The 27313-nt window shown below is 38.3% G+C and overlaps 1 protein-coding gene across 4 annotated transcripts in view; it reads right to left on the minus strand.

Moving 5' to 3' along the window:
• Positions 1–22942, minus strand: part of ABCD3 (ATP binding cassette subfamily D member 3) — a 28078-nt gene extending 5136 nt beyond the window's left edge. Inside the window, exons 1-22 of one of the 4 annotated variants that reach the window (XM_064428188.1) lie at positions 22606–22766; positions 20547–20679; positions 12880–12916; positions 10750–10851; positions 9573–9661; positions 8658–8727; positions 7808–7905; positions 7126–7249; positions 6135–6191; positions 4885–5027; positions 4490–4559; positions 3989–4058; positions 3765–3862; positions 3595–3686; positions 3042–3130; positions 2894–2966; positions 1837–1900; positions 1402–1479; positions 1244–1309; positions 1052–1141; positions 719–838; positions 172–276 (exon numbers count right to left, since the gene is read on the minus strand). In XM_064428188.1, coding sequence (XP_064284258.1) covers positions 172–276; positions 719–838; positions 1052–1141; positions 1244–1309; positions 1402–1479; positions 1837–1900; positions 2894–2966; positions 3042–3130; positions 3595–3686; positions 3765–3862; positions 3989–4058; positions 4490–4559; positions 4885–5027; positions 6135–6191; positions 7126–7249; positions 7808–7905; positions 8658–8727; positions 9573–9661; positions 10750–10851; positions 12880–12916; positions 20547–20614 — 1803 coding nt within the window. In that variant the 5' untranslated portion in view covers positions 20615–20679; positions 22606–22766. Of the gene's footprint in view, positions 1–171; positions 277–718; positions 839–1051; positions 1142–1243; positions 1310–1401; positions 1480–1836; positions 1901–2893; positions 2967–3041; positions 3131–3594; positions 3687–3764; positions 3863–3988; positions 4059–4489; positions 4560–4884; positions 5456–6134; positions 6192–7125; positions 7250–7807; positions 7906–8657; positions 8728–9572; positions 9662–10749; positions 10852–12879; positions 12917–20546; positions 20680–22605 lie in introns of those variants that run through there. The other 3 variants (XM_064428186.1, XM_064428187.1, XM_064428189.1) reach the window with 3 other exon arrangements.
• Between the last annotated feature and the right edge of the window lie 4371 nt (positions 22943–27313).

The raw sequence follows: 27313 nt of genomic DNA on the forward strand, positions 1-27313 counted from the left end.
CATAAAGTTGTATGCCCCTCTAAGCTTTTTTCCCAGATTTTTAAATTTATTTTTAATTTAATTTAATTTTATTTTATATTTATTTACTAGTCATAAGGAAGAGTGAACCTTGTACAATTTTAGGTTTCTTGTTAATGTACAGAGAGATAATTCCAGAAACAAAGAGCTCACCTTTCGGCAGTGGCTGTAAATGTAGCCCTCTACATCCACACTAACAGCACTGGTGCACTCATCCAGAATTGCAAACTGGGGCTTGTGATAGAACAGCCTTGCCATCTGGAATGCAAGACAAAAAACAAAGGACACTGTGGATACAGAACTACCAGCAACGGTGCAGTGTTACAAGTTAAACTAAAAATTAGTGTCCAAAAATCTACTATGGAAAGGGAATTAAGGTGGTACCCCACTGAAACCAAATCCAAAAGTTGTACATTATCTTATATTTTTTTAATTCAAGACAAGTATTTTAGAAATTCTCTTTATACAATGAAAGCACAAGACATGGTGAAAGGATGTTTAAAAGCCAGTACTTCCTTTTAAATTTTGAGTACAAAGCCCACTATTTCCAGTTATTCTCTCAGTATTTAAGTATTTTATATTTTGGAGGTTTCTTCTAAGTCAAATACTAATATTCAATAAATAAAACCAGCTTACAGTTCAGATTTTATTTTTTACTTATGTTCTGCATTTGTTAAGCATTTATGCTTTTGAGACATACTGCCATTCTCTGTTTTTCTCCCCCGCTGAGTACATCCATCCAGTCCTGAACACTGTCCCAGCCTCCTTCACGTTCCAAGATTGGACCCAGCTGGACATTATCCAAGTACTCCTTCAGCACCTTTCATGGAAACAGGAATGACAAAGCTTACATGAACTTAAAAGACAAGTGGTTGAAAAAAGCTATAAAGGATTATACCATAACATTATCAACCCTGGTAAGTATTAAAGTCCTATCAAATGCAGTGCTTTTCATAGCAATTTCAGTATTTCTGAATTGGAAGCATTACTCATCCTGAGCAAGACAAAGGGTTAATGAACTAATTATCATTACCTGGTCAGAAATCCCCTTCTTTTTCTGATCTTCCAAAGTATCTGGATATATAACTTGATCTCTGAGCGTTCCAAGAGTCATGTATGGTCTCTGAGATACAATTAGAACCAAAAAGATATGTCAAATATTTCTAAACCTAGCCAAAGTACAAAGAAAGAGAACATTTCTGTCAGGTAAAGTACTCGGTCTCACCTGAGGAACATAGAACAACTTTCCTCTTACAGGTTTTGTTAAACGCCCACCAAACAAAGGCCACAACTGCAAAGGGAAAAAGATTAAAACTTGACAAAAAAGTCCAATTACAACTGTGCTCTGCATTCTCCCAAGTCTGTTTTCTGAAGTTCCCTTACCTCACCAAGAACACGGAACAGGGAGCTCTTCCCACACCCATTTGGCCCACAAATCAGCACATTTGCACCAGATCGAACCTAAAATTGCAAAGTCAACACATAAAATGGTAGTGAGAAAGTATTGCTGGAAGTTTCTACATTCAGTAGCACAATCTGGTACCATATGCTTGTACACAACTTTCTGACATTACAATGAGCAATTTCCAGCAAAAAATTAGGTTTTTCCCCCAACTGGTTTAGCACCAACTGCAGCTGGAAGAAGATGAACTTGTAACAATAAAAAGATTTTTGGGTAAAATAGCTTATTGCCTTTTTTTTTAAACTAACATGATGATTTGATTGCACTTTTCTTATAAATAGGATCACCTTTGAAGCTATCATTTTCCCTTAAAATTTTATATTAATATTGTTTCCTGTGATACTAAAAAAACTTACCTCAAAGTTAAGGTCTTCAATCAAAACATCTCCATTAGGTGTCACCAATGGAACATGATCAAACCTGTTTGTATTGCAAAGTTAAAAAAGAAAAAACAACAGTTGTCTAAAATAAGCTAATGCTGTGTGTTTACTTGAGAGATTTAAGGCACTGGGAAACACCTCACCAGTACTTCATTCACTCTCCCAGTTTCCAGCTATTAAGAGCTAAGGAAGTTCTTGAAACCCTAGCTTTTAAACATCTATGTCTACAAGCTTGGTTTTATCCCCTGTATTTGTTTTTGTAATCCTTCTAAGCCTTTGGTCTCCAAAACATCTTGTGGATATAAACCTCCATTTAAGGATGCATGGCATTTTAAACCTAGTAGTGAAGTGTATCTCACTAGTTCTACAAAAAGCAATGAATGACTTCTCTGCTCACCTCCCCGCTGCCTGGTTTTAAATGACTAAAAATAGCTATATTATCTCTTTTCCCCCTTCCTTCCTCTCTTTCCCCTGTACTTCCCTCTCTGCTTTCCACAGTGTCCAGATTGAGATTATTTGATCTTTTAACTGGTTGTATTTTATGCCCTTAAGTACTAGTACTATGTCAATGCTACATTCCTCAGACTGCAAAGAATGTAGGAACATCAAGTACATCAACAACATTTCTAAGCATGCAGAAGTGAAAGCAAGTACTTTGTAAATGAATACAGACTTGTCCTTGATTTTTACAGTTGAATAATATATAATAGAATAAAATCCATAACTAATATATTTCTAAGCAGAAACAAAATGGTCTGAGAAGTCATATTCTAAAGGACAGTGGGAATATTACCAAAAAACCCAAGTACAGAGAGCAGATTACATCTTCTGCTAATATGAGAGGATAAGGATTGGCTTGCAGAACAGAAATGCTGAGTGGGTGTGAGATGGAATTATTAATAAACAAACTAAAATTCAACAGGAACTGCAAATTGTAATAACAGGCATTCAGCCCTCTATTAGGTCACAGAGAGACTTAAGTCTACATTAAAAATACTGAACTATTGAACTTGTAGAAACTTTGCAAACATACTTGATAAGGTTATCACTGTTGATAATTTCTCCAGATCCAGGTATCAATGACAAAGGCTGCTTTTTATCTCCATCTTAAATAAAGAAAAATGTATTAGTATCTGAAATGCTACACAGAGATGACATATTGCATATTATATCACATCTACCTTTTTCTTGTGATATCATTGTACGCTGGTATTTGCCACTGTTCAAGTCCTTCAGAACTTGCATTAATTCTGTGATTCGAGCGGTGAAACTTTAAAAAGAGAAAAAAATCCACAGAAGGTCTAATAAACACTCTGTCGAACTGCTAAAATGACAGTTATTCAACCCAGCACAGAAGTAGACTGTTTATGTTTTAGAGTTGCACCAGGTTTTCTAATATGCACCATATTTTAAAAGCTCCTTTTCCTTTTTCTGTAATAGCCAAATTTTACATCTTACAACGTAAAAAAATAAATTGGTAAATTATCAATATATAATTGATTTAAGAGCATTTGACAAGGTTTCATCTATGTATTCAAACTCCATGCTACTACTATCAAGATGTGAAATTTCTACTGGACATAATTAGCACATCTTCAGATACGTTTTCAGCATTAAATGTTTTTAATTACTGAATTTTTAGCACGGTGCAAGGAGCAAAGCACATAAGCTTATTTTAATTCTACAATCAGTTTCTGAAATTGAGATGAGAAAGTATCTTACTATTAAGCTTACCCAGCCAATCTTGTCATTTCACGACCTGCTAGGACTATTCTACCCAAAGCTTGAGACATTCTCAGTAGCATCCTTCCACTTTGGTAGTAATCCTAGAGTAGAAGAAAGTTTCTTTACGTGGACTAACAAAATTTAAAATCTAGAGATTGTTTTAATTCTGGTCTATTTACCTCCAAAAGTTCTGCATGCGTGCTATTCTGATGACGGGGATCAGACAGGTTCAAAAATGGACGACTAACAACCAGGTAGCCAACCACAGTGGCAAGGTCTGCAGTTTAAGAATAAATATTAAGCTGCACATTAATTGAATCAGTTATTTAAAAAAAGACATTTCTTATGTAAAAAGTTTGTTTTTTTATTTACAGGAATCCATTAGTACTTGACATACACTTACATTTGGCAATGATAGTATCAATGAAACCCATAGAGAACCGGAACAGGATGAAATTATGCAAGTGCTCCACCTGGTAAGTTACAGAAGAAACAAGTTCAAACTCTACTAGTACCTGTTTCACTATCTTTTATTAGACATTTGGTTCCAAACAATTATTTTTTAGTACCTCAGCCACATTAACATGCCTCTAAGTGTGGTAAGCACTGCACAAGAGTCCCTGCTGGCAAAGACATTTGTCATCAAAACAACCTACACATGAAACTAAACAGTGAGAACAATAATTGTGGTGGGTGACAAGGAGCTAAGTGGCAAGAGAAAAGCCACTCTAACAGAAACTCCTGTTCTGCTTATAGCCTACCAGCTAATTTTTTAATCAAATGAAATTAGCAGCAAAAACATCAAGCCACTATAAGTCAATTTTTATGAGCACATGTCAAGAATCATCACGATATAATTAATTAAGTTTTGCCTAAAATGTTTTGAGAAATAAAAGAGGCTTACCAGCTTACGGAAAGTCTTGTGAATAGTCTGTTTTTCTCTCAAGTTTCCATTATAAAAAGCAATTTCCTCACTAAAAAGAAACAAAAATAATGAAACTTCATTTTGTTAAAGACCGTTTTTGAAAACAGTCAGCCATAAAGTATGGGAATAAAGGACTTTCAGTTACTTTATGAAATAAGGGTTTGTACTTTTTCACAACAGTAGAACACAGAATTATTATACCCCACTTAGTCTTACTATGGAATATAATGCACATACAAATTACTTTACAGTACATAAAGATGCAAACACTTGGCTCAGACCTGATAGCATCACACTTCCCAAGTATATTTGAACACACAAATTCCATTTACCCCACCGTATAGTCACTTTTATCTTAGCAGCCAAGTGTATACCTGTTTGTAATGAGCCGTGAGTTGACATATCTGTACTCCCCTTCATACTTTTGTTCTATAATAGTCATCTTGCCAATTGGTCTCCTTAAACGTGTAAGGAAAAACCCTGAAATAATCAAGTATGCCATCATGCTGGCTGGACCCTGTGAGTATCAAAAAAGAATAAAAGTTTAGGTGGTCTCAAATGACAGTATCTGCATCCAAAGTGCCCAGAAAGCATAAATCCCATAGTTCTCACCTCCTGTGTGCCTATGTTGCCAATTCAATTACATTTGCAATTCCCATCATGTCACCTTCTTTGGTGTTGCAGATGCTACTTTACTAATTCTCTGTCCCTAGATGTCCTTCCCACCCCAGCCTTCTATTGAGGTTTTTATCACCACCCAGTGTGACCTGTCCCCTACTGTCCTAGCTTATTTCATTAATGATTTACTGGTACCCTCTCATTTCTTCTCCTTCCTTTCTGCCTACTTCTTTTTCTGTACATTAGCTGAAGTGTCACACAGCAGTCAATATTTCAATCCCATTGGTCGCTATACATGTTTCCTGGTGTCTCAAGCAGTCCTGGATCCTAAGTTTCCATAAATGAAGGACAGATGATTAAATACCACTGAAGCATGGAATGGCATAAACTTAAACTGCACACAATAACTACTCTAGAGAGCAGAACAAAGAAAGACTGATAGTTTCCAAGGTTCAGTTAAGCCTTACTGCAAGTCTGTCTCAACAAAACTTGCACCATGTGACCCACAGCTACTCCTTTTCAACTCCTGAACATTTTTGATAATGCATAATTTCACTAATTTGAAGAATTAATTCTGCAATTGAGCTTATTGAGTCAATTGCTTATTGAGCTTATTGAGTCTTTTACAGCTCAATGCAAGAAATGGTTCCCCCTCATAGAGGCTGCACAGAAATAGAAAACTTATTTTCACCTTTAAATGCAATTCACGCAAGACAAACAATTAAAGGGGTGTTGTACTAAATAGGATTTCCAAATAAGTACTAGAAGAAAATAAAGAACTTTCTCGGTCCTTCAAATTGTTGATCAAATGCCTGAAAATACTGGTTTTTATTTTGATTGCCTCAAAATAGAGAGCACTAAAGCACACAAAACATTAAGTGTAAATGCCTATTTTCAGTATAGCCCTTCAAATAATGTAGGAATCCACAACCACCACCTAGAGTTTTCCACAGATTCCAAACAAGGGAAAATGTGCTTATAGTTCTAAAAAACCCACTCAATTTACCTGTGCTCCTATTGCACTTGTTAGCTTGAAGATGTACAAGACTATATCCAAGAAGGGCTGAAAGAAGCACAGGAAAAAAGCCTTAGAACACAAACACAAAACTAATATAAAACAGTCCAGAAGCCATGTACCACCCCAAGAATAGTTACAGCTCTGTGCTAAAATACTGGCTAGTCTATTCTACAAACCAAAAGCTAAGACAAAGGGAATCTCAGCCACATGACTTTTTCCTGAAAACACTGGCTCTAGAATTGAACATAAAAACATCATTATCTTCAGATAAATACATACTATATGAAAAGAGTACTTTGCTATTTCAGGTCTGTAATGACACTGCTCACTTATCAAAGGTGGACTAGAACCCATAATAATTTAACTGAAGTAATTATGAAAAATACTGAAAAGTTAATGGCATATATTTGGCTATGTACCTGATAGGAGGAACATTCCAAAGTCCTACAACCTCCCTCGCTAAGCTAAAACAGCTGAACTACAGGTTTTGTAGTCAGAAGGTTTTGAACAAAGTAACTTGTAGTTTATTTACACTCAGCTGGCATGAAACATATAGCATCAAAAAATTTAGTCTAAAAATGTCAACGGTACTCTCATCCACTACACAATCACCTTAAAATTCACACCAGAAACAGGGAAAAGCTTATTCAACCACATCTCCCTACACAAAAAAAAATAATTTGTGTGTAACTGAGAGCTAGCCATTGCTTTTCTTCTGGAAACTATCTACCTGAGACAGCAAAGTCATCACTGCAAAGTTCATCTGCAAAAGAATGCCATATGTTCTTTAAAAGAAAATTTAATACTAATTGTAACAACTGACAACAGTGCTTTGGTCATGAAAGCCACAGGGAGTGTGAAACATCATAAACAATTTTTTTAGTACCATACTCCAAGCAATCCACATACAAATGCACATCATTGTTGTGAGCTGACACCCCCATCCTAAATTACTACAGTTACTACTCAAAAGACTTACCTTGCTAAGGTTTGAGTACAGGTCCACTACACTATTACAGAATTTTTCCACGTCCTGTGTAAGGAGTTGATCTGGATTAGCTATTCTGTTGTCCAGATTTCCCATTTTGTAGTATGTATAGGCTCTGAAACAAAACAATTGCTAAGTGGCAGGATAAAAAAATCATTACCTGGGATCTGAAACAACTGGAACACCCTTGCTTCATACTGAGATGCTAAGTAGGGCAAACATTGAATTACTGTATGGAATCAACATAGCTTGTGCTTTTACCTGACTAAATGCACATTAAATACTGCAGGATTATTTAGGCATTTAGGCTCCAGGATGTCTGAGCCAAAGCTCAGGCTCACACCACTACTGAACTTAGAAAACCCTCACAGACTCTACTGTAGCACATCTGACAAACAAAATTCAGTCCAGAAGGAGCTACTCAAGCTCATGCATCCAATTCAATCTTCACCATGTGAAGGCACCTACAGTACTTTGGAATCTGACCCAATTGTGGAAGCAATACAGTGCATTTTGTCCCCCAATTGAGCCAACTTTACTGTCTTTGTATCTATGGCATACACAACCTGGATAAGCCACTCACTCTCAGCTGCAAGTTAATTGCAACCTTCTTGTTATGTACTTAAAATGACTTGAATTAACTTTTAAAATCTGTAGACAAGGTGTTACTTACTTAAGATATTCTTCATAGAGATATCTGGTAAGTCTTACTCGGAAGCAGAGCTTCAGTTCATTTAGACCATACTTCAGGAAGTTATTCACTAAAGAGATCTAAAATAAGAGACAATAATATTTAACTAACAAGAGCAAACATACTTAGATCAATTTGCAGCATAAATTGTGTAAACACTTTAAAACAGATCAACTCTCCCCTTAAAGTCAATAATGCCATAAACACACCTAAGATCAATCAGACAGTGTCTACAGGACCACTGCTTAGGTTTCTGTCTCCAGGTCCCAGTGGATCTCACCACGTAAGATAAAATACATTCATATTACATATTTTCAGCTCTTCTGATAAACTAGAAAAGAGCCACCATTTTACAACCACTGCCTTAAATTTGTCAGCTAGTTTTAAAATTTATTGCAGACCAAGTAGCAACAATTATTTCTATCTGGTGCTGATCAGAGATGTCAATAAGCTGAAGGAAAGTTAAAGCATGGAAGAACGCATAACAAATCTGTGAAAAAATGTAAGAAAAATAAAAATTAAAGTCTAAAAAAAAATAATCTTCAATGGTGCCAAAAGAATCCCAAACCTATAGTCAAAATTGCCATCAACAAAACTAACCTAAAAACCCAAACATATCTGTTAAAAAAATAGTTGCAACCAATAAGGAAATATGCTGATAAAGTCTCCCCACATCAGAGCCAGAAAATTAAATGCATTTTCATACAGACCTGTATGTAAAACAACTAATTTCCATAGGTTTCAAGACACTCCTCTGAGACCTTTTCCTCAAAATCTTAATTTACATTTAAAATATGTTCTACTAATAGGTCAGCACAAGAAAAGCACTTACAGCAGGCATTGCAGCAATGAAGTTGAACAAGTATTTCTTGAAATCCTCTCTGCTGCGGCCAATGATGGCACTGTAAATGACCACCAGCTAAGAGTCAGTTACAAGAGAAACAACAAAGTATCAACTTGCATGCCTTAAGTGGATAAACTCTCAGGGGACCACACAGAAAAAACAAAATCATCATGGAAACCTGTAGAATCAGCTGCAGGATCCAGTCTGACATCCTCAAGTAAGCTAAGTGCCAAGTGGTAGACAAAGCAGTTATCTTCTGTCTGCTCCTCTGTAACTGCCCACATTAAGGGCTCAAAAATTCATGGTCACAATACCAGTTTCTTCCCTTCTCTGCTTTCACAGATTCTCACCAGAGAAACAAAGCAGTCCTTCCATTCTACAAAGCACCAAATGTCCTCCTCAAACACAGTATCAATTTGAAATCACAGTTCAAGACACATTGTGACTTGCTTCAATTAGCAACAAGACCAGTAACAATAATCAGAAGTCTAAAAATTACTTTCTAACATATTAAGACCAAAAGCACTGTTTTCATCAATCTAAAGAGCAAACAGCTCAGTGGGAAAAAACAAAAGTCCTAAGACATAAACTCACTATTCTGTAATACCTTCTTGGACATTCAGATCAAGAAGATTTAGAGTCTTCAGCACACCAAGTGTTACCAAATGAATATTTAGTAAATAGTTTAAACATATTAATTTAATAAAATCATTTTATTGATGAACAAAAATAATTTAATATATTGACCAAAACATAGTGGTCCCTTCCCAAATTGCAACTGCACCAAGTTTTCCAACAGTTTTAAACAATACAGCTATAAAATGTCCAAATATGTATTCTGATAGACAACCTTCCCTGTTAAACACATGAGAGAACGTTTAATAATAAAAAACGTATAGGTACCTTTCAATGACTGTTCCATTTTGAATCATCCAAATATCACAGTAAGTTCGGACTACCAGCATCACAGCAATAAGCAGCAAATAACCTGTCTAGTACAACCACAGAAATGTAACAGTTAAATAATGGCTAAAATTCACCATTTTTTCAGTAAATTATCCAACTGCATTTAACAGAAAAGTACTACCTGCTGCCCTAGCTAATGTAATATTTAATTATTTTGCTGAAAACACATTAGCATACAATACCTTAAATAAAGTACTGACTACATTTTTATGTTGAAAGTTTGCCTTTTAAAAAGCTATATTTGGTTGATACACATACTGGACACACGTTATAAGATGGAGGATTGCAGGAGTTACTGCTATTCTGAGACACCTTTCTGCCATAAGGTTGCATGAGACCTCTGAACATCATCCACTTCAACTCCCTACTCAAAACAGGGCCACTAGTAACCAGCCACCAGTCAGACCAACAGTGCACCAACAGTTTTCCATGCACTTCACTGTCCTCTCATCCAGGCAATTCAGGCTATTGGCCTGATATCAAAGTATTCAATATCATATTCAATATCCTCTGCTCTTCCCTTATCCACACAGCCAGCTCTCTCATCACTGAAAGCAATCAGGTTAGTAAGGCATGATCTGTCACTGGTAAATCCAGGCTGCTTGCAATCACTTTTTTGTCCTCTTTGTAGCCAGAATTAGCTTACAGGAAGTTTTGCTCACAGTCTTGCCAGGAATATGGTGAGGCTGACCAGCCTGTAGCTTCCAGTAAACTTGTTTTCAAATATGGGAGCAAGGTTTGGGTCTTTTGGGATTATCAGAAACCTCTTCTAATGACCATGACCTTTTGATAAAGGGTAGCTCTGTGAGCACTCTCACAGGCATTTTCTATCCATGTTTCTACCTTCTATGCACCTCCTTTATGTAGGTGGTGCTGAAGGTCCCTGTTCTACACTCTGGACACTGCAATTCACTGCTCTTGTGCCTGATGTATGTTTAAGTTCTTGCAGTTCATCTACGTCTAAGTCTACATTACGCTCAGCTGTTATATTATGTTGCTATTTTAAAATACATAGCACAATTTAGTCCTATTTAAGCAATATATTCTGATATAATTTCAAAAGAGACTTGACTCCAGCTTTATTTCTTTCTTTATTACTGCAGGCAATGCTTACCTCTTTGCAAAGTGTTCTAGGCACCATTATTTTCAGGATCCGACATATTCGTGCAATAAACACTCTGTCCACCATTGCTCGCTCCTTCTTTCCCTCTTTCTGCTGCACACAGAACAAAACAAGAAATGTGAGAATTCTTTGTATTATTGAACTGTTGATGTGATGTTTTCCCTGCCCAAGTCATTTACAGCTACCTTCCTTCTGCAGAATTTGCAATATTTCCCACCATCTTAAGACTTATTCAGACAAGTTAAATAAGGAATTGGGAGCTATAAAAACAAACTGCAATAGGAAGTAGCTGCTACGATATAAAATCCTTTTTATTTCAGTTCTGTGTTAAAGATGATAAATAAACAGTGCAGACCACAGCACTAAAGTACATCCAAGAGCAAGTTGTAATGCAAACATCTCTTAACATTGCTTGTCTCTAAAAGACACCATCAGCCAGTATTTTTAAAGACGCCTTCCATTGTTTGTCCAGACAATCAATGGTTTACACCCTTTGACTGTACAGCCCAAACTTGCTTCAAGCGAAACCAGAATTTTTTATTGCTTTACTTCTACAAAATGGTGCAACACACTCCTGCTTAGGTATATCTACCAGTCTTATAACCCTCCCATCCCATGACCAAACACCTTTTGAGTCAGTTTCATTTGTTCACTCCATAGAACCCTATCTTCTGTCCTGACTAACCCGAATACTTTTTAAAACATAATAGTCTGGTTTCTTTTCTTTTCTTTTGCATAAGGACATGACAGAAGATTTCAGTCCTGAAAACACACCAAAAGGACACATGTGTACTTTGAACAAGTCCTGTCTAATCAACATAATCCTGCTACCTTTGCTACTCAAGGCTCATGTGAATCATGCTGTCAATGCCTATATCAATATTACAAGGTAGACAGGAAACCTGTAAAACATCTACTCTGAATGCTCTGTGAAGAAGCCTACACCTGTTTTTCACTGCATGAAGTCAACAATAGTCCCATCCTTTTCAAAAATCTACATGAACACGAACTACAAATAAAAATTCTAGCCAAATACAATGCTATGCAGTAGATGATTACAACACTTTAATTAAAAGTTATTTACACAAAAATCCAAGCAATCCAAACTAAGACTACTTAGTTTGTCCAGTCCTAGTCCAGTCCTAATGAAGCAAGATCCTACATACACTATTGCTTTCCTGTAACAGAAATCACTAACACAATGTCTGATGGCTGCATTTCCAAATGACTAAACATGTGAGTTGAACCTGTTCTTCCCCTTTATTCAGCCCCTCCCTATTTCTACACTTCCATGTTGCACTTATATTCATTCAAGTATCTTCTTGCCTAGAAGTTTTTTTCCCCTTAGGTTGTTAGTCCCATTCAGCATAACTGTATTCAAGATGGATAGGAACTAAAAAAGAAAGGTAGTTAAGGTTTTTACAAATAGGTATAGCTATCCAAAAGATAATTGTTTATGGTAGATAACAGAGTCAAGGTGTGTTAGTAGCTAACATAACCCTTGCAATACACCTTTCTATTTATCCAGTGCAAGCATTTTTTTTTTAAGTTTTCAGCAGAGATGACATTGTAACACCAGAATCAGACTCTGCCTTTTGGTCTGTCGTATTTTATTTGACTATGAAACAAAAATCTTAGCTTAAAGGGATTTAGTATATCCCTTTCAAATAACTGAATTAACAGACACACAAAAGATCAGGGAAATGACAAACCTCCTACCAGATGTTTGAAGTAATTTCTAATTTAGAAACTGTGAGACTCAACATCTTGTTCCATACATTTTTCTTTTACATAAAAAATAAACACAAGTTATACCAAATCTACACACAGCTGTTCATTTCTATCGATACAGAAAATCTTACAACACTGGTCCTTACAAATTCATAGGCAATAAGAGATAAAAGGACATTGTGCATATCAAGAATCCATCATTATGGAGTCAAACTTCAGCCTCTTGTGATTAACCTGATTCTTCTTTTGGTTCACCAATGCAAGTCTGAAAGTATCATTCAAACCGTACTTGCACTGTAGCCAAGATTAAACTGCAGTGATAGGACTTAAAAGTTTAAAAAAATCAGATTTAAAATTATTATAGAATATTTGACATGAAGAAAGAATTACCTCATTATTCTGCAATGCTTGTTTTCCACTTCTTTTACTGCAGAGAAAAGAAAAAAGTATTTGTTATTAACACAGTTTTCTTTGTCTTGATCTCTACACACAAAAGATAGAGAAGAAACCTTGGGATTATATTCCCACCTATTTCTTGCAGAGCAATACAGCAGGGTGACCTCCTATGTCAAACCTATGTGCTGCTTTTATACAGCATACATAATTCCAGTGAAACCCTACTCATTCCAGCAACCAGTTTCACATAGGAAGAAAAGCAAGTCTCACCCTTTCATCTCCACCTTCTGCTTTACCTTGCCTCTGTATCATGAACTCCAAGGGTTTTTCTGTTTCTCACACATACTTTACAAGCACGGCTACATGGTTCCACTGACCACAAATGAAAACTACAAGAATGCAGATCCAGCAATCCAAGCAACCCAACTTTGATGTTTCACACTATCTACATAAGCTAACCAGATTTGTTTTGCATTGCATTTGACTTCAAAAATAACACATTTACTACACAGAGAGATTATTTGTTCATAAACATGTGCCACAGGGGGAAAAAAGCTAGCTCCTGTAAAATCAAGTTCCTGCAAAAATGTCCATTAAAAAGGGAGTTAGTTTTTAGTCTATTTTTCTTCCTCTGCATTTAACAGAAGAGTTAGTAGAAAAATATTTATCAACTGGTGTTAAACAAACATTCAAAAAAGCACAATGCTATTATTTTGCCTCTACTTTTAATAAAGAAAAGCTGACCAGTAAGGCAATTATAGTTTGTCTTTCTTCCTTTTGGAACACTCAAGCATCAGACAAGCACATGAAGAGAATTTATGTACTTTAGAAGTAGCCACCAACCATACTGACCCACAACTTTCTTAACCATGATATTATAACATTGAGAGCAGGCTGCCTTAAACCTACAACATTCATACATGTTCAAGGCAGAACCTAGGACACTACAAGAAAGCAGAAACTCCTTTGGTCTACAACACCAAAACAGGAGCAGACTGCCAGAAAACCAGCTATTCCACAACTTCATCAACAGCACCATTTCACACTTGTGTTTTAAAGCTCTGCCAAGAAAATATCTAGAATGAAAATGTGCCTATTTTAATTTATGATGATTAGAAAGATCTAGGAATGTCACTGACCAATAAAAAGAAATAATTACTATGAAAGGAAGAGGCAAGGTAGCAGAGGAATATGAGAAAAGAAGGGAAGGAGGAGACCATGAAAGCAAGAAGGGAGATCCACCAGTTCAGCAAGAACACAATTAAAGGTAATAGAAACAGAAGTCTGAGAGAAGATAAAAATCTTGCACGACTGCTTGTGCAAAAGACAAAACAAAGAATGAATATGAAGGGCAGCAGGGGCCAGATTGGGGGAGAAATAACAAAAGTTCAGAAGAGATAAAACTTCTAATCAGGCTGTGAGGGAAGTACACCTGTGGAAATGGTAACAGGGTGTAAAGTCTAAGAAACAATCTAGTTGGAGACTACATCCTGGTGATGCAACAGCAATGTACTTCTGGTACAAGAAACTTCTCAATACAACTTGTAATTTTACAAAACTTGAATATGGATCAGTCCAATCACATTTGGTTTGGCAGTAGGAGGAAGGTAGTATTCTTAAGCATGAGTAGTGATCAAACTATGTGGTTATTTCTCTACATGATTCATGACTTGTCATAATGTAAGATGAAAGCATGCTGCTCTTCCATAAATGCTGTAATGATCCCTATAAGCTCTACTGCTTCAAGTTCTGCCAGTGTTTGAATCACAACACTCATAATACACAACTATTCCAGCTTTAAAAGGATCAGAAGTGAATACATTAATAGAGTAATCTATTAGGTAGATAAAGCCCAGAATAATTGTGGCAGTTAGTTGAATATCTTTGATGTATTTACTGATACATTTTTCCTACAGTAGCTGTTGAGAGAAATTGAGCAGCTGAAATTACTGAGCTGAAACGGATTACCCATTAAAGAGAAAGAAGGATTGTCCAGAAATCAAGATCTTACATGTAATAATAAACTCACATTTAATTAGCATTTATAGTTATGAAGTTTAAGATAAAAATTAAGCATTTGTAAATTTAAAATCTAATTTAAAAAGAGCTTTAACAGTGTTCTGTTCTCTCTTTTCTAAAAACATTTGTGCAAGCTCAAAACAAGACTAATACTTCAAAAAAGAATGGAAACAATCTTACATACGAAGTCTAGAAGAAAAAAAAAGTTAAATGTGCCTACATAGCTCTCGTTTTATTTGCAAATAAAGACTCTGCCACAGTTCTGCCTGGAATGAAACCTTTCCAGTCCAATACCTATCACCACTACTCCAGACTCCATTGTACTACTGTAGAACTTTTTTGTGAGAATGGTGGTTGCATTCTCAATGAATTTAAAGACTAAATAACATTCTCAATTACTCAGCAAGAATACAGCAAGACTATCTGGTTGCAGTAGAGAGCTCTAACACTTGGAATAGGTCCAAGCTCTCCATTATTCCAGACCTCTCATTTACATAATGCTGGAGCATCACAAGGCTCAGTGGTGAGGAAGGTAAGTGCCACATGCTGGCCAAGTTCTCATTGCAAATAACTCTCCTGGTACAGAGCGACTGTTCCTTCATGCCCTCACAGGCAAGGGGGGATGACAATGAAAAGGTTTTTGAAAAGGGTTATTCAGAAAACATATAGAAAAAATAAGAAAAAAATCACTATTAGAAATGTTTTACTACTGTAACCAAAACCAGTGAAACTTGTCACCATGTATTTTCAAGACCTAACTGCACAAAGCCCTCAACAAAGCAGTCCGGATTCAATGTGTAAAAATTTTTAAGACCATAAAGAGTCTACAGGTATAATGGAACACACATCACCTGAGGAAGTTTCAGGAAAAGAAGCATTTCAGATGTAGCCTGCTACCCATTATTTAACTGCACAGGGCTTTTACAGCAAACACAGACATAAAAAGCAGAGAAAGGTGTCAGCAGTACCTGGGATGACACAACTACACCAAACTTGTCATTCATATGTGCAGGGTAACTGAATAGCAACTCTCTAAAGAGAAGTAAATAAGTAAGTAATTACCCAGTAGGCAATACAACAAAACACCTTTCTCCTACACTGAGAAACATGATCAGCCCATACCAGCAAAATGCTTTAAAGAAACTAATGCAGTTTCAGGACTCTGTACAGGCATCTGACAGCTCATTCAACTTCAAGAGCAGCACGGCAGACCAGTGGGGAGGGAGAAATCATGCAATTCCAGTCACCAAATAACTATTGGTCAGAGCACTGGCTCTTTTGACTCTATTTACATACCAGTGAGACTACTGTCTCTAAAAGAAACATGCAATAATACTGGTTCCTCAAACAGAATCATTCTCTACACCACTGAAGAAGAAAGTCATTTGAGAAACTGTGAAAAGCCTTCAAGAGGCCTGAGTCTTCTTACTGCAAGGTCTCAGGCACACTAGTTTTGTGGTATTTACTAGCAAAGAGGAAAAAGTTAAAGGATTACTGTCTTTAGAAATACCTGTCTCCATACAGAACAAAGTTCAGAGGAAGCAATCTAGATTGAGCTTAGCACAACAGGGAATTGCAGATGAAAAGAGTGATAAACCAAACTTGTTGTTTAATGACACACTATGGGGAAGTAAGGGCTTCAAAATGTTACACTGTCCTTCACTGAAAAAAACCCTACAAATTTCACATCATGCTACCTTCCATCTGTGAAGTTAGGATGACTTGGGTCTGCTCAACACAGTGCAAAGAAAGAGTATCTGGTTTAGGATTAAGTGCTGTTGTTAAACAGAGTTATTACCTCTAGGCAACCTTTGTATCCTGCAGACCTTACATGCTGGAATGGCACCGTGCAGTTTTCACAGCTTCCCAAAATCACACAAAATAAACAATTTTGCACTAGTTCATTAATATTTGTGCAGTTTTCAGGTTAGTTTTGGAGTCACCAAGACATTGTAAAGACAGAATAAAATTCAAGTGACTAAAGATGCAATGCAACAGTGAGAAAAGTCTGGTGTAGCTAACTGGCAGGCAGAGTTTCATAGTGCATGTCTCACACAGAGGGGTAGAGAGCAACAGTACAGTTATTTCAGGTCAAGGGCAGCAACCCTACTCAGAAGCCTGGGCACAGTCCAAAAGCATGCCCATTTACACAGTACACTCTGAGCACACACAGAAACCAAGAACAGAACTTTCTTGGCTCCAGACTGGTGGCTAGTTGCAGCATAACCAAAAATAATGTGAGAGGAATGTATTCAGGCAAGCAAGAAGGGGACTCAGAAGGTCACAGAGAGCTATGTTACTGCAAACAGGAGCTCTGCATTGCTAAAGCTCAGAAGGCTTCTACAAACCTATGAGAGGAAAATAAAGCAGAACTGTTGGAGAGGAAATTCTAAGTTTCAGTAGAAGAATGCATCTCTATAACATATCTTACATATAAGAAAAACCTTAGCACTATTAATTTTGTCTTAAGCTGTGCTTAGGCCTGAGCTGTGGCTGCAGATCCCCTTCATGGATAACAGTGGAAAAAGACTTCTAGCTAGTATCTTAAAAAAAGGAAATTAAATAATTTAACAAAAAGTTATACTCTGTCACACACACTTACACTAGATCTTGCCTTAGACAGCAAGCATTTTGTGCAACTTAATTAAGAGAGAAACCACTAATTAGCTACCCAGGCCCCAAACAAAGGCAGTCTAAAAGCCAGGATTAGGGCTGAGTCATCTGGTTTCTCCTGTCTCCATACCCTCCAGCTGAATTCAGGTTTCCTGAGCCCCAGGCAGATTTTTCTACAAGACTACATTTTCGGTGTGTTTTCTAGTAATCCTATCTGCATATTTAGCCTTTCCCCCCTCAACGCCAGTGCACTTACTGCAAGCAGTAGACTGAACGGTCACATTCACATCTGGATAAATTTACTTCAATGTAATTAGCATAAAGTTGTTTTTGTTACCTGCCACCTTTCCTCCAAGTAACACAGGTTCCCTTTTAAGGCTTTTACATACACAAAAGTAGGCTATTAATGTGCAGCAATGTAATTTCACCCTTCCTATCAAACAGCCATGACTCTACTAGAACAGGTCCTTCCATTTGAAGTACACTAGCAAAGCCCACCCAAGCCCATTCAGAATCTAGAAAAATTACGCAAACTAACAAGAGAGAAGAACATTCTAAATATACACAAACAGAATAAAAATGCACCATCTGTTTCAAGCTACAACTACCACTTGCTCTATCTAAACTCCTATGTTATGTTTGAAAGCACCTCTGAACATTTGGACATGTGTCTGTCACCTCTGCTTGCAATACTATCACCTACACTGCATGTTCACAGGCTGTGCAGCCAAGGGCACGAGCAGTGACATGTACTGAGCAAGTGACATGTGCTGCCACTCTGTCAGGACAATGGCTGAGGAGCACAGAGACAGGCAGCAGCATAGGTCAGCTGTGCAAAACCCTATTTGATATACCCTGTCTGCAACTCAACCTCCCTCCACTCAATGAGCTTTCCCCCTCATTTTAGGCTTGCCTAACCTCTAAGGCCCCATGCATACACTATTCTTGCTTTATTCATTTTTCCCCAGAGGTGGGATGCCACCACAGGGGTTTCAGAAGTTCAGTTTATATTAAATTGTGTCCACATCTTAGCATCTTGGATTCTAATGAATGCAGCTAGGTGATAGGAAAGGCCCTACGAGCAGATTCTAAAATATTATGTCACCTTGCCATTCACTACAAATGCCTGCCTATCACTCTAAACTGTTTATTCCCTTTCCCTAATATTACATTTCAAACTCTTTACCCTAACTACCTTCTTTACTTCTTTCAGTCCCTCCTTCCAGCAGAAAGTTGTATGAGTTAAAGATCTTCTTTTTGAAAGTAAATCAAGCTCATGCTCTACTTGTGTAAGTATTTTAAACTACGTGGATACTCAGGAAAAATTCTTATTAGAGGAGTAATGAAAAATATCCAGCTCCTTTATGCAACACCCCTTAAGGTTTTAAGTCTGAAGCAATCAAATCTTAAGCAAAGATTTGTAGCTTCTTGTTTGAGGCAAGATTAGGGAAAGAGAATAAACAGGCTTTTTTTTCTGCATTATAAACCCAGGATAATGTAGTTTCTCAAAGGACTTGTCATTACTCTAAAAAAACCCAAATACTGCAATTGAAGTCATAATTGCATTTAGATACCACAACTTGTCCCCTTCCAAGAGGACCCAAAGCTTTTGTAAGGAAACAGACTTTTTGAGAGCAACTTGGAAAAAGAACCAGTGTATTTTCCTCCATGTTTTACTCCAAGGAAGTAACAAGTCACTATAAGCAAACATAATCTTCTACCTTGGAAGATTTCAGAAAAGTGTAGTAATAAGGCATTGTAAATTACAAGTGATACCACCTCTCAGTTCTGTAAAATCAATGAGCAGTGTAATACCTCTTACAGAACAACATCTGTGACTAATCCAGGCTGTACTAATTAAGTGATCTTTGACCTAGTAAGGCAGGTTGGCATAACACATACAGCTTAATTATTCATACATTACTACTTTATATGAGTTGTACTGAACTTTGCCCCTACTGTCTGACAGCAGAAAAGTAGGTGAAAGTTGCTACCTACCTCTCCTTCCTGCTATCATGCCTATAACTGGTAATTCTATATAAAAACAAACACATACAACATGACAAGCCTGTCACATAACTTTCTTGTTATACATTCAAGCACATCTGATTTGCTAAAAGATGATTTTCTTTTCTCAATTTTTAAGTTATTTTACTTTCCAAGTTCAAACAGCAGCAGACCTATTGCTGACATTCCAGCAAAACTTAAAAAAAGCACACCAAATCAAACAGAAAAATGGCAGTTACTCCAGAAATACATGAAATAATAGGAAAACATGAAATGTTATTTTGAACACAAAGTATGTATAAATATGTATTCTGAAACTATGTGAGGAAGGAAGAAGTTTTGCAGGTAAAGTTTATAGTTGCACTAGAATACTTCAATGGTTCACCTGAATGTTAAGCCCCAGCGTTTTGCTGGTTATATTCAGGTCTGCAACATTTACCTTTGCCCTTACAAAGCTCAAAACTAGAATTTCACCTTCCAGAATTCAAGAAGTTGAAATTCACCTCACACTGACACGGCACAACATTTTCAGGCATTATACAACAAGTTTAACAAGGAAATTCACACACACAAAACTAAATCACCTCACGGATTTTAGTCAGTTAACCTCAAGCAGCAGATACGCTACCAGTCCTCTTCCAGACTATCTAGATTGCCAAGTGAAATTCTTCACCCTAGGAATAAGTACAAAAATTTAGGACAGCCATGCCTTCCCAACTTCTTCCTCTTCCCAGAGAGTCAGAGATATACAACACAGATGTTAAAGGATACTCTAGGCCCTGCAGATTTCAAGGGTTGTGCACTTGTTACTATATGGCAGCATCATACACCAGCACAAGAATGCTGAAAATGTAAAGATTTGGCACGAAGACAATCCTTTTCAAAAGTATTCTCTAATTTACATCAGCAACAAAGCATGAAAAAATGAATGATGCATGAACTAATGAGACTAAAGGAGGATGAGGCAATGGTAATAACCAGATGCTTTGGTCTAGGCTGGTGATATAGGCAATGTAGCTTACCTACTGCCTAGTCTTGATAGGTAGCATTCTGTAAGGCTCCTGGCAAGGTTTGCCTCACAGGGAAACATGGAGAAAAGAACGAAGACCAGTGGGCAAAAACCATCCTCAAAATAGCATTCAAGCAGCAGCACAGCTATTATTGAAACAACCGAATGTTGGATGTTAGAGTTTGGAATCCATGGCCACAATACAGTACCAGCAGTAAGAAAGACCTAAGCTGTGGAGGGACTCAAAAGTGTAAAACAGTACATACACACCAGTGAAAAATCAAGCTTGTAAGCATGGCACTTATTTTAGCAACTGCATTTCTAATAAATTCAAGAATGCAAAATGAGTAAAGAGATTACAGAAGGACAAGGTATCAGAAAGACCACAGTACAGAGAGAGCAAAAGGGACAGATCAGGTCAGGCTCTCGCGAGCCATGCATCTGTTGAATTAGCTGGAATGTAATTCATTACTTACTGCCCCTTCTCAATTCCCACTAATCTTGTAATAATGTTTGGTCCACCTAATATATACAGATATCTCAGATTTTTAACACTATACCTAGCAAAACTGATGATCCACACAGGAAAGACACATTCCAAAGAGTCTTCAGCATTTAGGCTAACACTTTCCATACACTGACCCTCAAGCTAATGCATGCATTGACATTGTCAAGTCCTGCAGATCAGCATCATAAGACATGAAAGCAAAATAGTTTAATGGGGACAAAAAAGGACACTTATAATACCTATTTCAGGTATAGGGAGATTACTCTGGACAAGTTCTAGCCCGCTGCTATCAAATGAATGCTACTAACACTGGGAAAATGTTAAATGCACTTCAAAACTACACTGGACCTGCATCTATGTTTGAAGATGTGCTCCAACCTGGTTTGTGTGCTCCAAGATCATTCCTCAATGAAGGCAGAGCAAGGTGAGTGTGGACAACTGAGATTCACTTTAAAATAATACTCTTGGACTGACTTAACACATAACTGCTCCTGGAACATCTGCAAGGCCCAGTATTTTTTACAAATACCACTATACTAGGCGTGAAAATCTGAGCTCATCATTTTTCTGCCCTTCCATACAGCTTGTCTGCTTCTTAAAAGTGATATTTTACTAACGTAGGTAGAGATATTTGAAAAAATCACTCCTCCCTATGAGTTTGATAGAAGAGTAACTCGCAGCCATAGCTGAGCATCTTGTTTAAACTCTCATGCAAGAAACAATGTAAGGTAGCAAATGCATGACTTGTCAGCAGTGTTTCAATGTCTGCCATGTTGTGTGACAGTTACCCAACTTCATGAAACTCCTACAGATATTGTGCATGAGTGGACTTAGGTAAAATAAAACTGGATCATTGCTTAATCTCAGGTATGTTATTACTTAAGTCTGTTGAGTAAGTCCATTTCAGTAGAATTTTGTAGTGCCTACAAGACACCTGTAGGCATTGTAATATCGCAACATACCAGATCTTAAGCATGTGTTTAACAACTTACAGTCACAAATACAGTAAAACCGTGAAAGGGCTGAGTCTGCGACACATTCTTCATCTGCCACACTCTGCAAAACCAGTGCTTTGTAAGGCATTAACGAATACACACCCTAGAACCATATAGCTGTAAGGCAACCTCACAGAGAACATCACCACCTTCGGTCCCTTTGAAATCGTTTCCCGTGTATCTTACTGTCACACAGCAGCATTCAAACAACAGCTGAGACCATTAACTGCCTATGCTGACACGGTCATCCCTAGAAGTCAAGTGTCAATACTCGTTCCTAGTCCGGAAAACAGAAAAAGCCAACGTAATTTGGGTAACAAGGCGGCGGTGGCTGGATGCTCGCAAGAGGTGCACCGACCTCACGCCGGGGAAGGCGTGGGGAGAAGCGGGCTGCCCCCGTGCCCCGGAGCCGCCTCCCGGACGGTGCGCGGCACAGGGGCGCGGCTGCCCCTCCGCCGGGCCAGGGCCGCGAGGGCGAGCACGGCTCCCGCTGCTCCGGCCTCCCGGCGCCGGCCCCGCGGCTCGCCCGGCCCCTCCCGCCCCGCGGCCCGGCCCGACCCCGCGCTCACCCGTGCTGCGCGGCCGCCCGCCGCTTGCTGAGCAGGCAGAGCAGCGCGCAGGCGGCGGCGGCCCCGGCGATGGCGGAGTGCCGCGCGGTGAGGAACTTGCTGTAGGCGGCCATGGCGAGAGCAGCGCGGAGCCGCCGACCGAGCGCAGCCGAGCCCAGCAGCGGAGCCCAGCAGCCGAGCGAGGGATGCCGGGAGGGGGCGGCGCCGCCCGGCCCCGCGCCGCCGGCAGGACGGGCCGCGCCGGGAGCGGGTTGTGCAAGGCCGGGACGGCAATTACCGCTCCCTGGCAGCCCGTGCCAGCGGGCGGACCCGCCGCCCGACGGGGAGGGGACGAAGGGGCGTTTCCTGCCGCGCCGGCGGGGCCGGGCCTGCCGCGGCCGCCCTCGCCCGGAGGTCGGGCTGAGCAGCGGAGGCCGAGCCTCCCCCGCGGCCCGCGGGTTGATTTTCCCAGGCGCCTCCTCCCGCCGAGCGGGCTCCGATCACCCACCCTGCCGGGGCTCTTTGTGCCGGGGTGCAGTGTGCTAGAAATGGCTTGTCAGTGTGGTAACGACCGAATAAAAATAAAATTAAAAAAAAAAGTTTTAAAAATTCAGAGAAACTATGAGGTCGGTTTTGTCACACCTTGTCTTTTTTTTTTTTTTTTTTTTTTTTTTTTTTTTTTTTTTTTTGTTAGTGCCATGAGAGGAGCTGACAAGATTGGCTGCCAGGCAGAGGGTGGAATGAGTTGTCACCCGTGTAAGTACAGGGAAATAATCCCTATAAAGAGTAGAGCCAGGCCAGGTACAGCAGCAGATACCAGGCAGCCGTGTCCCACAAAAACCAGTCAGACTTGTACAGGTGCTTTCTCCAGCAGAGTTAATAACAGATTGGCATGTCGAGCTATACCAGCAAAAACACCCATGCCAGCATAACTGTATTTACACTGGATCTTCCCCTGTGGTCATATCCCTCAGAAAGATGCCTGATAATGTATATGAAGCGTCTCTACTTTCTGTGGGAACTGGTTGGTCGTATATTGATAGCCTATATTGGTGCCATGGTTAACACTGAAATGACAAAACTATTTCCCTGATTAAACTTAAATGCAGATCAAAATGCAGGTGGAATCAATGTATTTATTTTTAGTCTTGAAAAATGTTCTCATACAGACTTTTAAAAACATATTAATACATACCTGTGAATGTTGTGCTTTTTTTAGTGTGACACAAGAGTGTGCACATAGGTCAGTCCATGTATCAGGTATTCCTATTTCTTCCAAGTATTTCTGCCTGGAGTAGGAGGTCTGAAGCTGCAGTTTGAGAGGTAATCCCTGGTTCTTCATTCTGAATCACCACATGTACTCTCCTTTCTTGCTCCCTTTCCCTATCCTTGGTATCATCAGGCATTTTAAAGCAAGTTTATGTTTTGGTGTAATAGCTGAAGCCTCAAACTCTCAAATTGTTAGCATTTTTTAGAGCATTAGGGTCACAACTGTTGAACCTAGTTCTCTGCCACTTGCTCTGAGACCTCAGACACATCCGTAATCTCACTGCTTTAAAATATATGGTGTGGGTGGGAAGAATTGTCAACTATTTGAAGTATTTTAGATCCTCAGTATAGAGCAGAATCACCCAGCATTAATTAATTAATGTTTTATAAGGTGAATGTTTGTGAAAATACCTTGGTTTTAAAAATCTTAGATACTTTGACAGTAGGTGAGTATGAGAACCTAAAAAAGAGATACTTTTGGTATCAAAATAAACTTCTTATATTAAAATAATTGCAAAAAGGAAAATTTCTGCAAATTGCCAGGTTTATGAATCTTTGTAGTACAGTTTTGCTGGTACTTTTAATCTCAATATCAGCACAGAGATCAGGAATGTTATGATACTCTCTGCTTTTCTTTACAAGTCCTCTTCCCTCTTTAAGCTTAGGTTGGTTGTACCCTTCCACAGAAGTTGCTATCTAGTACAGCCTGACTGTTTCCATGAACTGTCCATCAGCTGGGGCCATGCTGACCTTTGTTGTTTGCATGTCCGTGTGACTGTTCTGCTGTTTGCCTGCTCAGTGTCCTTAGCCCACTTTCTGACACTGGCCAATGCCATGACCCAGTACATATTTTATTTCTCTTCTAACTTTTCCTTAAATTATTTCACACATGCCTATAATTTTCTGAGAAACTTGTCTCATATATCCAGACCTTCACTTTGTCTCCTGCTGCCTTGACTCTTGAAAGTTGCTTTTTTTTCAGAACAACTTTTTTCAACATGATTGACAAATGGGCACTTAGTTCAAAACATGAGATTTTTATTCACCCATTATTTCATCGATTTCCAACAGCACTCATGTCTAAAGCTTATCTTGATATAATCACCCACGCTGATCAAACGTTTTTGTGACAAAAGCTCCTTTTTTTTCCCTTCAGTTTGAGATCTGCTGCATTTCAATACTTCATGCATTGCAGCCGTATTGTTTTCTTTATATTCTTGGTACAAGTCAGCTGTGAGGGCTTTCCAAGGTAACAAATAGGAGCAATGTTAATTCAAATGTATCTCAAATGTAAAAGCTAGAGGTGGAAAGGTAGCTTGGAAGAAACAAAGAGCAGCAGTTCTTTTACCTGTACTAGTAGTACTGTGTGCAGTTTCTCTGATAAAGCAAGGTCAAATTAACAGCCATCTTTTTAATACAGTCCATGGTATTGTTCAAACTTCTTGCTAGCTAAGTAGGAACATTGATAGCAAGCAAGCTATTTAAATGAGAAAGTGCACTCTGGAAGACTGAAGACTGTAAGAAGAAAAATGTGTTTATTAATGAAATCTTAAATCCTTCTAATGGACATCAGGAGACTTCATAACAGGCAGCTTTAAACTGGGCTCCCGTGTCTGAAGTGTTAAGCAATGGTATCTGCCCTAAGCAGTTTTCCTATTTCCCAATATAGAAAACAAAGTCTAATAATAAGAAGCAGTAATAATATTGCTAAACAGTTCAGATTTTCAGTTCATGTCCTCAACTACTCTTGGTTTTAGATGCTTGATTTTTAAGGAGTCAAAGTCATAAATATAAGAAATAACTACAGAGTGAATATTTGTCCCACTAATAGTTATGTGAATACATTTTACTTAATGGAGTCTAGGTTAACAAGTAAGAAGATGCTCCCATTTGGTTTCTCCCAGAACAGGAAGAACCTGTATTGTTTGCTGTTGGCACTTGGCGTACAACACCCAGCTATATTCTGAGGACAACATGTCATCTAATAATTAAACGAAAATTCATGTTGTTTATTGTAGGTCCAATGCAACATAAATATCATGGAGTGCACTTTACAAATGTTGTGAAAGGTGGCAGAAAAATGAGATTAATTTATGTAAGCTGAGGTAAACTGTAAGATGCAAACTGTATCATGTATGTTCATTAAGTTTGAAGGTGATTCGTGTAGTGCTGGACTCCATTCTGCAGACTTACACTTGCTTAACTTTTAAGTCTATGTAAATTCAATAGTATTGTTGATTTTTTAAATTTAAAGTAAAATCTGTGGTATTGAAAACTTAACTAGTGGAGCAAGAAGGAAAGTTCCAGGGATTGATGTGGTCTCCTTAGTGAAATCTGTATTATCTCCTAGATATATCACTTAGTAGTAGAATCTGGCATGGTTTGCAGGGAAATAATTAAACTATTCTGTTAATGCAGTCATCAGCCCTAAGTGATAAGGTTTTGTCCTTCCACTGAAGTGCTACAACGGGGTATTAATTTTGCTGCTTGATGTTTCACAGAAGGAGCTTCTACTGAAATTGAGCTACATTGTATCATGTATCAATTCCTATATGTGCAAATGGGTGTATATGAGTAATGATACAGATTATGCTCAATAATCTTATTAGTACAATTTATGTCTGCCAGCTGGTATCATTATATGATTAGTCACTTCGTAGAAATTCAAACTCCAGTGCAGGTGAAGTAGTGTAGATCTGGTATCAGCCATTCAAAACCCACAAGCCTCCGATGCTGATTATAATGCAGGTCTGATCTTCAGAGTGGGGCCTACAGGGTGAAATTGAAATGGACATAAACTTTCTTTGATCTACAGAACACAGAAGCTTCCATTTCTTTGTACCTCCCATTTTCTCTTCTTGTTCTTGCCCTTTCCTTACCCATCCACTGCACACCCCTTAGATGATTGGGTGTTACAGGGACTTTAGATGTGAGAAGGTAGTTTTTCTGAGAAGTGAATAAAATCTGGGAGTAGCATGGGCAGAAGAAGATAAGGGGTGTATAGAAAAAAAAAAACTTAGATGCACAGAGCATTGGGTTTTAAATTGATGCTTGCAGACCTTCTGTGCCATTACTACTTCACTTTCCCACTGATGAGGGTTCTTTTCCTGATTTTTATTAACTGACATTGTAAACCACAAGTGCTTAATTGCTACACACAATCTACTTTGTGCAATTCCTTGATTTCTGTCTGTATTTTTGCTTTATATACTTGGATTTTTTGATGTGACTGTGATCTAGCCTCTGTACAAGCAACTCTTGCCTCTGCTTAATAGCTCAAGCCTGTACAATATAGAAGACAGCAGATTGCTTTTCATAAGTAGAGCTCATAAATTTATAATTCTGGGTGAAAATGTGAAAATACACAGGAATTACTCTTACTATACCAGACTCAGAAATTATCTGGTCTTCTTTCTGTATGTGGATAGTACCAGATACTCTTCAAGACAGTATAGACTGC

Source organism: Passer domesticus, chromosome 7, assembly GCF_036417665.1.
Source record: "Passer domesticus isolate bPasDom1 chromosome 7, bPasDom1.hap1, whole genome shotgun sequence".
Lineage (NCBI taxonomy): Eukaryota > Metazoa > Chordata > Aves > Passeriformes > Passeridae > Passer > Passer domesticus.